A 12,312-nucleotide genomic window follows, 5' to 3' on the forward strand; every position below is an offset into this window, starting at 1 on the left:
TATATAAGATATATAATGTATTATAGATATTTATCTATATATCTACCTATTTATTCACTCAACACAAACTATTTATCTGCTTCCTAATGAATAGCTCCTTCTCCTGGAAACCCCACTTCACATTAAACAAAGTGCCAAATGAGAGGGTCTGAGTCAGCCATTTGTACTCCTATCTCTTTGTATCTCCTGATAGTTTTTCGTGTGTCAATAGACAGTTCCTACAATCTAACCAAGTACAGAATCAGCAATCTGATGGTTAAATTACCTTCATTCTTTCATGTAGAAAGTAAAAGAAGGAAATAACACAGTTTTAGGATGAGAAAATGTTTTGTTCATCTCTGGATAGACACAAGACTCATCTGGGATTTTGGGGCGGGTTGGGGGGAAACCCAAGCCAAACAAAAAACAAAACCTGATGTTCTGGCTCTATCCTCTAGGGAATTTACTTGACATCAGGTGGAACACTGAAATGGGCATTTAGACCCTCAGGTAATTCCACCGTGGAATTAGCCTAGCTTGAAAACTCCTGAATTAGCAAACCTGGATTTCAATCTCATGAGGCATTACTTTCATTTCCTGAATAACTTTAGGGTAGTAGTTTTTAAACTTCACTGCTGATTATAATCACCTGGAAAGCTTATAAAAACATCATTTCTGGGCTTCAACCCAAGTTTCTGATTCAGTGGGTCTGAAGTGGGCCTGAGATTTAGTGTTTCTAAAATATTTCCAGGAGATACCCATACTATTGGTTCAGGGTCTACCTTTTCAGAATCAATGCTTTAGGGCAAGTCAGTTATTTGTTTCTTCATTGCTCATCTTTTAAGCAGATAATCATTTGACCGAGTATCTCAACTGTGCTTGCAAAATGCCATGTGAATATCTGTATTGCTGAAGATGATGCTGCCACTATATTTATTTATGTGCCATCTATGTATCAAAAGCAGAACCTTTCTTTGAGAACTGTTTCATTCTGCAAATCTCTAGGAAACAGACACTATCTCGGTTCCCTCCCACTTCTTTTCTATTGCCCTTTCCTTAGCCTGAACCATCGTGATTCTCATAAGGGACTTCTAAAATAACCCTCTCAATTCAACTTCCAATACCCATTCTTTAACTCCTTTAAACTGCTTGTAAAATAATTTTCTGATAACACAAATTTGTTAACATAAGTCTCATATTTAAAATAAAGTTTTTCCTTGGAGGCTGGGATGTTGAAGCTCCATCTCACATACTCTGGGCATGTGGCCAAGAGGGACCAGTCCTTGGAGAAGGACATCATGGTTGGGAGGGTGGAGGGACAGTGCAGGAAAGGAAGACCCCCAGATGAGATGGATACCGTAACTGGGGCATTGGTAGGTGTTGTCGGAGTCAGTGAGACTGGCTTAGGACAGGGCAGGCTTCAGAGCTGTTGTGCACAGGGTCACTATGAGTTGCAGGCAACACAACAGCATGTAACAATAGCAGCAGCTAATTATTCCATATGCTATTTTGGTATCCCAAAGAAAATGACATGTAAATCTAGGAGCACTGGTGGCCTCGTGGCAAGAAGCTGCACTGCAATCCCAAAGACACATAGTTTGAATCCACCAGCTGCTCCATGGGAGAAGGATGGGCAATCTCATCCCTTGTGATTAACTACCTCTGAAACTCGCCAGAGGGTCAGCTATGGATCAGTTCCAACTCAAGAGACAAAGTCAAATGCAACTGTTTTCAGAAACAAAACATCCCAGGCACTACCGCCAGCCCCACTCCTCTGAACTCAGAACTAGCTTCCAAGAAACATTCTATGAAGATCAGATCTATCTTCCAGTATATTAAGACATGTGTATCTATACCAGTCACATCCAGCACTCTCTCAGATTCATCTTCTATATCTAAGCAAAGAAAAATACTTGCCATTCTTCAGGGAATTTAAGGAGCTATGCTAACATAGCTCACAGTGTGTTGAGCTGGAATCCAATTTCTCTCCGGCAGGTCTAATACACCAGTGAATCCTTGGGAGAAAGAAAGGTATTCTTCTCCATTTGCTTTCAACTATCTTTACATATGGTGCTCCTCTTTAAGATGTTCTCTTCCAGTGAACTTCTGTTTAGCCTAGATAGGGATAATTTCAGACACACACAATCTGTATAGTCTCACAATGCTCCATCCACACAAGTGTCCTAAATTTTAGCTAATGTTCTGTTGTTGCCATCTTGAGATTCTTAATAATTTTTGAACAAGGGATGCATGAAATGATGTTGTTGTTACATGCCATCAAGTCACTTGCAACTCATAGCAACTCTATGTACAATAGTGCTGAACTTTCCCCTATCCTGAGCCAGTCTCACTGACTGTGACACACCCACCCTCCCCCATCACCTCCGTTACTGTGTTACTCCATCTCATCTGGTTTTTTTCTCTCTCCTGCACTGTCCCTCCACCCTTCCAAGCATGATCCTTCTCCAAGGACTTGTCCCTCCTGGCCACATACCCATAGTGTGTGAGACAGAGCTTCAAAATCCTTGCCTCTAAGGACAAACTTGGTTTCACCCTCCCCAAGACAGACCTGTTTGTTCTCTTGGCAGTCGAAGGTATGTTCAATACTCTTCTCCAGCATCACAACTCAAAGGCATTGATTCTTCTGTCATCCTTAGTCATTGTCTAAGCTCTTTGATTCATAGCAAGCAACTGTGAAGACTATGTCTTGGATTAAGTGTACCATAGTCCCTATACAGACATCATTAATCTTTAGCACTTTGGAGAGGTCCCTGAAAGCAGACTTCCTCAATGCAATGCGTCTTTTAATTTCCTGAGAGCTGCTGCCAATAGTGTTGATTATGGAACCAAGCAAGCTGAAACTTTTAACAATCTCAATCTCTTCTCCATCTATCATAGTGTTGCCAAGTGGCCTAGTGGTGCGAATCTTTGTCTTCTTGATGTTGAGCTTTGATTAATTTTGAAGATTACAGTTCTGACCTAACTTTCTGAAAACAAATGCTTCAGGTCCTCTTCAGTTTCAGCATGCAATGTTGTGTCATCAGCACAGGTTGTTGACAAGTCTTCCTTCAATCCTGATTGCTCCTCATAAAGCCCAGTCCCCCAAATTATCTGTTCTGCATACAGAATGAAAAGGTATGGAGACAGGCAATGAGGTAGCCAGTTTTGATTCCAAATACTACCTTGAAGTATCTCTTTGATGGCTCTGGCTGAACTGTGCATAATCCTCAAAGTTTCTATGGCACTCTGTACGTATTTTGGGTACTCCAACTATATTGTAAGTTGAGAATTATGTTTGTATCTTATCCATCGTTATGCTTTTCTGTATATGTATTGATGTTATTGTTTTTCACAATGCTTGGTATTTAATAAAGATAAATGTCTGCTGGATGATTAATGACATAAATACAAATTTACACCTGTGATGCTGACATGCTTTTTACTTTATCTGAGTCTTACTTTTCTGACCAAGAATAAGAAAACTTGGTAGCAAGATCTCTTTGTCTTCTTTAACTTTAAAATCGTGTGATTCTGAAGGAGTCTGAAAGGAGGAAGATAAAGATTGGTACTTGATACTGCTTAAAAATCTTAGGGGTTCTGCAGTTGTTGATTTTGTCCATTCTCTTGTACAAAATGATAAGATTTTCATTTTTATGAGGAAAAAAATGTGCATAAACTCAAAATAATTATGCTATTTTTAGTGTGATGTTAGTATCTTTCTCTTTCCCCCACTGAATAGGGGAATGCTTCCCCCCATTCTCCTCCTTTTTGGTCAGGAGTACATGATCTCGTAGAACTCAAGAGTTGAAAAAACAGCTTTTAATTTTAGCCACCTACAGTAGAGAAACTGAATCCAACTGTGAAATCCTTGGCTCTAACGAATAAATCTGTAATGCCAACCACTGCCAGAAATGAAGAATTGCCTTTTATTAAATGCTAAGCTACTCTTAGAAGTGGATTTATGTTATAAACGCTCTAAAATTTAAAAAGAGAAATGAAAAACAAAACAAAGTAAACAATCTCAAAATGGCCAGCACCAAAAAAACCCCCAATGTTGAAAGCCATATGTAGTGAGGATCAAAAAAAAAAAAAGAAAAGAAAAGAAGAAGAATCCTACTTTTATTGGAAAACAAACCATCCAACCCAGCCCGCTGAAGGTATCTTTCATTTATATAGGGCAATTCAACAGTTACATCTTTGGTCGTCTGATCTCTAACAAGAAGGCAGGGGTGCGCATTATTTCTGCCATGCTGTATGGATATAGCACCAAGGATCTGTAACTTGAAGTGATTTGGACAGCATTACCTAGCTTTTCAGTACCAGCTCTGGAGTCTGAATCTAAGTCATCCTCAACTTTCAACTGTACCAACTGCTGTACACGTCTTCCAAAAGTTTCCGCAGAATATATCTCATACATTCCATCCCACTCAAATTAAGCCCAGGTGCTTGCTGCACAAATATGTACCTGGCAGGTCCCATCACAGTGTTTATAACATATGGTATATTTGGAAGCTTTCTTCTTGGAAGCTACTGTTGCTCGCATTCCTGACTCCCTGGAGGGTGGAAATGCATCATGATCTTAGATCTGGAGAGCTTTACCAATATCAGGACTGTGGTTTCTCCTGCACAACGGAAGTCACACCATGAATTTAATTATTTCAAGAGAGATTTTTACTCTTGCTTATATAAATGCATTTCCTTTGGTACTAAAAATGCCTAGACAGGAGACTTATCTTTTGTTTCCAAACATTTCTTTTCTCAGTCTTCAAGATGTACAGCATATAATTTACTAAAAATTCATCGTTTTCCCTCACATTCCCACACCCCTCCAGTCCCCAGGTTTTTCTTTATATTTTCAGATACGGTTATGCATTGTTGTTGATTGCCGTGGAATTGAGCATGACTCATAGTGACCCTATGAACAAAAGACTTGAAGTGTTTCTATAACTTCTTGTTTCTCAAAGTTCATAGAGTTCCCAGAGACATGCTGTTTAGGAAGTGTATGCCACTGCTGCTTCCAAACCGCTATGCATTACAAGTATAAAATTATGCATACAATTACGTACCTATTATAGATATATATATATTATATATACAGATTATACTGATAGCTGATACATATAGTGCTTTTATGGTCTGTGCATGTTCCTATGTGTGCATTTACTTCCATCTCTATAACATTAATGAATAGTCTTCTGCAGCCTTTTAACCTCCATATCACTAACTATATACATTCTTCTCTGACTGCATTGCTGCTGCTGTTAGGTACTGTCAGCCAACTATGACAAAGAGATGAGAACCTTGACCTATCTTGCACCATCCTCACAACCCCCACCACGATCTAGCCTACTGTTGCACTGTGTCTGTGTCAATCCATTTCACTGAACCTTCTACTTTCTCAGATGCTCTACTTTTCCCAGTATGATGCTTTTTCTCCCAAGCACTGACCCTTCCTGACAACATGCATAAAGTATGTGAAAAGAAAGTTCACCATCTTTGCCTCTAAGGAGGACCCTGGTTGTACTTCCTCCAAGATGTGTCTTGTGACTGCATGGTGGTGTTGCTGTTACATGTCATCAAACAGGAAATGATTCATAGCTGACGCTCCAGCAGGTTTTCAGCAGATATAGATCACATGAGAAGAGAATGTTTATCTTTCTCCCAGGGAGTAGTTGGTACCTTCTAACGATGTGCCTTATGGGGAGCAGTGCATTTATCTTTTTTTTTTCCCTCTCCCCTCTATATGGCTAATTCTAGGGTTGTGATATGCTTGGAAATGCCCCCACCCCATGACTGCAAGATGTAATCAAAGCATTCTACCATTTTATCTGTTGAAAATTTATGGCTTTATTTTCACATAAAATTTTGACTGGAATGTTTAGACTGGGTAAGAGATGGGAGTGGAGATTTGGCTTTATGTAGCCAAATGACTGGCCAGTTGTCTCATTTGTTGAATAACGCATTTGTCTCACTGATTTGAAATGCCACTTTGATCAAATGCTAATTTTCCACATACACTTCTAGAATTTTACATTCATACCAAATACATATGAAGAATTTATCCCCCACTTATTGACCATTACAGATATTAATCAGAATAGTGTCGGTGTCCTCCAAATTCCCTATGCTCCACCTACTCATCCTCCTCCCTCTTCTTCAAGTCTGGAAGCCACTATCTTTTACTGCCTTTATAGTTTTAACTTTTCCAGAATGATACATAGCTAGAATCATACCGTGTATGTGGCCTTTTCAGAATGGCTTCTTTCACTTGGCAATGTGCATTTAAGACTCTTCCATGTCATTTCATGGCTTGATACCTTATTATTCTTTATAACTAAATAATTTCATCACATGAATGTACCACAGTATTCATTCATCTACAGAAGAACAAATGTTGTTGTTGTTAAGTGCCATCAAGTTGCACGCGACTCATAGCGACCCTATGAAGGAGAGTCCTTAACACTTGTGTGCCTTTCATCCTCTCTCCAGGTTCATAGGGTTTCTGGAGGCAAGCTATTATGGAAGTGGATGCCACTCCTCCTTCCAAGCTTGTTTTAATCAGGGAGCTCCACCCCACTCTCTGTCCACATTGGGTAACCAGCCATTAATGCATTTGACACATCAGTGTCACAGTAGAAGAACAAATATTTTGGTTGATATCAGACACACTACTTAAACAACAGTTTATTGTGTTAAGATGAAAGTTTATGCAATTAGGCTCCTATTTAACAGCTTCTACATAAAGTATTTCATAATATTGACCACATTTTACACAGTGTGTCATCATTCTCATGTATTGTCCTGATTATAACATTTTCAATACTATCGTTTCCCTGCCCCTTTACCTTTCCATCTCTGCTTTGTTGTTGTTATTATGCGCAAATTATCCTTATTGCACATCTTCCTCTGGAGGGTGGATTTGAACGGTGTGCCGCTGGGTTAGCAGTGCAGCTCCTTGTCACTAGACTACCAGAGCTCCCTATCTTTTGTTTAGGAAGAATTCTTTCACATTCAATTTCATATAGATACTTTTTTAAAGGAGCTACTTACTCATATGGGTGATACCTATTTTTTTTTTAATTTATTGACACTAATTTTATTAGTTAATCTGTTATTTAGACAAAAGTTGATCTCAGGGATAATTTTTGGTTTGAGGTTTAAAGAGTATCTCACATCCCCACTGGACCCACCTGGCAAAACACTTTGCAGTCCAGAGGGGAGCAAATGACAGGAAAATATCTTCTAACAGAACAAGAAGGCAAGCAGCTTTAACCCAAGACCACCAGTAAGGTGATAAAGCATCCTCCCTTCCCCCCTTTACATCTACGCCCCTGTTCAGCATGAAGAAGCCAGAGAGTCGGCATCCAACTCCCAAATCAATAAGACAGCTGATTTAATTACCATTGGAAAATGCTTGTCATTCCTCTGTAGCATCTGGTCCCCACTGGACCCTCATCATTTCCTTCACCTGCTCCCCCCACTGACCAAACTGTGCAGCTCTGCAACTGCATCCCTGCCCCTCCTCACCCTTCTGCCCCAAACCCTCACCTCCTTGTACCCCCAATAAGTTTTTTCCAATAAAAAAATAAAAAAAATAAACCTTATTAAAACCTTAAAAAAAAGATTATCTCAGGTTAACAATCTTGGGGATTCCTCTGGTCTTGAAGGGCAAAAAACAAAACAAAAGAAAAAAAAAACCAAACAAAAACCTAGACTTCTTTAAGAAGTTGTATTCAGTTCCTTTTTCTCTTTTCTATCAGGATTCATCTATTGTGGTCCTGATCCAAATGGTTGACTGTGGGAGCTTGTGCCCGCAGGGTGGATGAGGGCATGTTCTGAACAGACCACTAGTTTTGTACACTCTGCTTTGTTCTCTGAGTCTTTCATTTCTTTCCTTCTCTTTTGTTCCAGATGCATAGGACTGATAGTTATAACTGAAATGATTACACAAAAGCTTTTATGTTCCCAGCTACTACTTTCCACACAGAGACATAATACATAAACTTTATGAACTGTACTATGCTCCTTAGCTGATTGTTCCATGAGACTATGGTCCTAATACCTCAAACCCAGGGAACGAATTTTATCAGGTGTTTGACCACATCTAAGAGATATAGAAAACAGTCTCCCTTATGCAGTTTATTACCTATATGGATATACAAGCATACATACATATACTATATAAACAGTAATGAAACTTCACAAAAACATATACACATCTGTTTGTGTATGTATATATTGTTGTGTGCTGTTGAGCATATCTGACCCTCGAGTGGGTTTTTAGAGGCAGTAAATCACATGGAAGGAGACTGCTCATCCTTCTCCCACACATGTATGTATGCATATACATTTTAAAGTAATATGTTTTGTTAGCAGTGAAACAATGAATAGTAATATCTATGGAATAAATGGATAGAACATGGCTACTTGACTATTCTAGTTAATCTTTCTAAGAGGTTTCCTGAGTTTTCCAAGTGTCAAAGTATTTATCTGACTTCTAGCAATGGAAATGAAATGGGAATATTTCTGAAAAGTATCTTTTCCAAACACTGTTGTCACCCCAAATAACTTACCTCTATTGAAAGGGTCTCAAGATTGATTATAAAAACTTGTCCACCAGAAGCTGCCCATAATGTATCTTCCATCAGTAGTAGACTTCTAACTGGCAAGACGCCTAATTTTATCACTTTCTGAGGTTCAGAATTCCAGGATCCATCTTAAAAGGAAATAATTATTTTAATTATGTTTCAAATTCAATCATTCATACCAATTAGCAATTTAAGTACAGATTCAGAGATTACCTTAAACAATAATCAACCGATCATGTAAAATTTTGATACTTAAGCTTCATTACAGGTATGTCTAGTATTCAAAGAGTTAACATTATTTCAATATGATTAATTAATATGGTGATTGAGCACAAAGCTTAATCTATATTAGCAGGCATCAGTTTTGATTCCAGCTCAATCATATATGCATCCTGTGCAAACTATGTTTTTTACCATAAACCGTAAGTTTTCTTATGGGGATAAAAATGGGAATAATAGTACTACCAGCCTCAAAGTTTATTATGATAAGTATAAATTAGACACTGCATGTTAGAAGTTTAGCAAAGTACATAAAATAAACACTATTATTTGTAACAATAATATATGATTCAGTCATTCATTTTTTTTTAGTAAAAAAGCTAGACTCAAAATAATTCGGTAAATGTTTACATATTCCCATTACCTATTTCTACTGTTAAATATTCCTTGATATATTTATTATACATCACATGAAGACTGTATAACCTTATTGAATAAACAAGTAATTTTTAAAAAACAAGAATCAAGGTAAAGGAATCTTTCAATGAGCTTGCTATCTTTCTTGTAGGATACTGCTGTTGTTAGTGGTAGCAGAGTCAATGCTAGCTCACAGTGACCCCATACACGCAAACAGTGCTTCTCCACATGGCTTTAAAGCTGTGACGTTTTGAAGACAGATCAGCAGTCCTCTCTTCTATGGCACCTCTGGGTGGGACTGAATTGCTAACCTTTTGGCTAGTAGTCAAGTGCTCAAGTATTTGAGCCATCTGAATTGTTCCTAAAGTATAATAAGGCATTTTTGGGAATATTTTCCAAGAGCTACTGATAAAGTGTATTAGGTTTCCTAAAAAGTATGAGTCGAAAAAGTATAGGCTTGGATTTAAATTTAAAAATGGGTTAAGATAAGACGTCATAATAAATTTGGAACAATTATGCTATGTATAATTAGAAAGAATTCCTCATCTAAACATCAATTAAGTTTTGATGCACAAAATGATTGCTAAATTATCAATCCACAAGTAGCATAAACAGTCTAAACAAACAAAAATTTTTATGATTAAGAAAAAGAGTAAGGTCTAACTTTACTACTTATAATTTGGTCTGTATTTAGAACATTAACTCTTTTAACACAAAACCTATTACTGAGGAAGTGCTCTAAGTTGCAGGGAGCTTCAAGAGGCACAGCCCATTCCAAGTTGCTCTGCTAACCTAGGGCTTCAGTCTCTGCAGAGTCTGAATACCCTGCTGCTCTGTGGGGGCATGATGGGCAGTCTCCACCTGTGAGATTTATAGCCTTGGAAGCTGGATGGAGAGTAAGTGATGAGTTGGCACTCACTTGATGGCTGGATGCTAGAGTTTGAGTTTAAGGTGAGGTATTCAAATTGTTTTTCTGTCAAAAATTCTTCTAAGTGGTATTGCACTGGTCTGTCCATTTTCTGTACAGAGGTAACTCGTGGTTGCTGTGATGCTGAAGACTGTGACAGTGCTGTGCCAATCGTGGTAATGTGTACCCATGGTGGACAATGTTTGCTGGAGCGTCCGGCCTAAAACAAGCCTGGAAGCAGGAGCGGCATCCACTTCCGAAATGGCTTGCCTCCGGAAACTCTATGTACGAACAGTGCTCAGGCCTTTTGTTCATAGGGTCATTATGAGTTGTCTACAACTCGATGGCACCTAACAACAACAACAATAATATTCAAAGAAAAGAATGAAGGTGTTGAAATTTGTGGCGTTCTTGAATTACAACTTATTCAACTTTATGGAGATGTTTTTATACTGCAATTAGAATGAATAATGATACATTATTAGCCTCAGAAGACAATCACCAGCCCAAAAGACACTAGCTTGCTTTCTATTTATAGTATTTTCATTACAATTTGTATAAGAATTTTACTTGTATAATCAGTGTAATTGTATATACTGTTAATGTGTATAATTAGCATAATCTATATATCAATTAATCACACACAGACACATACCCATCTCATTTACCACTTACAACAACTCTCTAAAGCATTATAATCTCCATTTTATTATGGATATAGAGAGGTTCAGAACTACTGCTTTCTCAAAAGTTCACAATATTTTTAAGGGTATGTATGGTACAGCATGAAAATCCAGGCTTTCTATATTTTAGTTCAAAACCCTATTCCTTCAGTATTAAATATTCCCTGATTGATCTATTAGCACTTAGTCAGCACAGCCATATTGGAGCTGCATACTCTTTGAAACAAAAACTCAAAATTTAAAATGGGATAACCTATTTTGGACATTTTATTTTGGTTAAGGATTCATTCTCAACAATTGAACTTCATTTCCTGAGGATTTAAACTCTTATTTCTACAGATATTGTGTGTCTGTGATCTCATCTCAGAATCCTCTAAGAAGGGGCAAAGAGTGCAGCTATAGTAATGAAAACATTAGTGTGAAACTCACCACATGGCTCAACTTTCAGCCAAACAATATACAAGCCTCTAAGGTGAACTCCAGGGAGCTACTCACTCCTTAGAACAACCAAGAGATGGTACAGCTAGCACAAGATAGGACAGAATTCAGATTTATTGTTCATGGGGTCACTAGGAGTAGTACTTGACTCAATGGTACCTACCAGCAACATCAATGAAGACTTGTAAAAGTAATAGTATACAGAGGTAAACAGAGGGTTGTATGAGGGAATGTACCTGGGAAGATGGCAATCTTTCCCATGGGAATAACAAAGCTCCTGGCTCTGAGTAAGGACAGGATGAGAATGAGGGGCGCAGACTTAAGGAGAAGATGCGCATTCTAGTAACTGTAATCTGGACTATGGTAAGGAATCAGTCAAGGTTTTGACTTTGTAAACAACCTCACTGTGTGATCCATAGATAGTATCTTATTTTCACATCAACTTTTTGGGAATAAGAAATTTATGCTTACGCTAAAGGGAAAGTCAGGTTAGGAATATATATGAAGCACATTACAGAATAAAATCTAATAGAGAAACAGTAATAAAATCTGGTATGTTGTTTTTGTTATGTGCCGTAGAGTTGCTTGCAATGCATAGTGACCTTGTGGTATGGAGACTTTCTAATATAATACCAATAAATTACCTTCTACTTTGGTGTAGATGGCAACAGACCCGTTGACAAGACCAGCATACAGGTTCTGAGATGTACAGGCTAAGCTCATGACTGTCGATTTTTCAGGAGTGAAAAAGTGCTGTAGTCTCACTTTCTTGGAACCTTGACTGCTTTTATAAATGGAAATGCTTTAAGACAAAAACATAAACTAGTAAATACATTTGCTCACAATAAAAAAGAACTAGGGTACCATTAACATAATTATTTCATCTTACTTCCTCCTTACATTTTAAGAAATGTATTTACTTTAATTCCATTCTTTATTTTAAAAGTGGAATTAAAGTTATTTCTAAAAATCCATTTTTCCTATCTTGGAATGCTACATTGTTGTTGTTGTTATGTGCCATCGAGTCGTTTCCGACTCATAGCGACCCTATGCACAACAGCTCTAAACCCTGCTCTATCCT

At 37.9% G+C, this 12,312-nt stretch overlaps 1 protein-coding gene across 1 annotated transcript in view; it reads right to left on the minus strand.

The window, feature by feature from the left end:
* Positions 1–12,312, minus strand: part of ARHGEF10 (Rho guanine nucleotide exchange factor (GEF) 10) — a 194,791-nt gene that overhangs the window by 40,478 nt on the left and 142,001 nt on the right. Inside the window, exons 24-25 of the mRNA XM_006882906.1 lie at positions 11,876–12,033; positions 8,553–8,695 (exon numbers count right to left, since the gene is read on the minus strand). Coding sequence (XP_006882968.1) covers positions 8,553–8,695; positions 11,876–12,033 — 301 coding nt within the window. The remainder of the gene's footprint in view (positions 1–8,552; positions 8,696–11,875; positions 12,034–12,312) is intronic.

This window comes from Elephantulus edwardii, unplaced genomic scaffold (assembly GCF_000299155.1).
Source record: "Elephantulus edwardii isolate Elephantulus edwardi_28Jun2011 unplaced genomic scaffold, EleEdw1.0 scaffold00025, whole genome shotgun sequence".
Taxonomy (NCBI): Eukaryota; Metazoa; Chordata; class Mammalia; order Macroscelidea; family Macroscelididae; genus Elephantulus; species Elephantulus edwardii.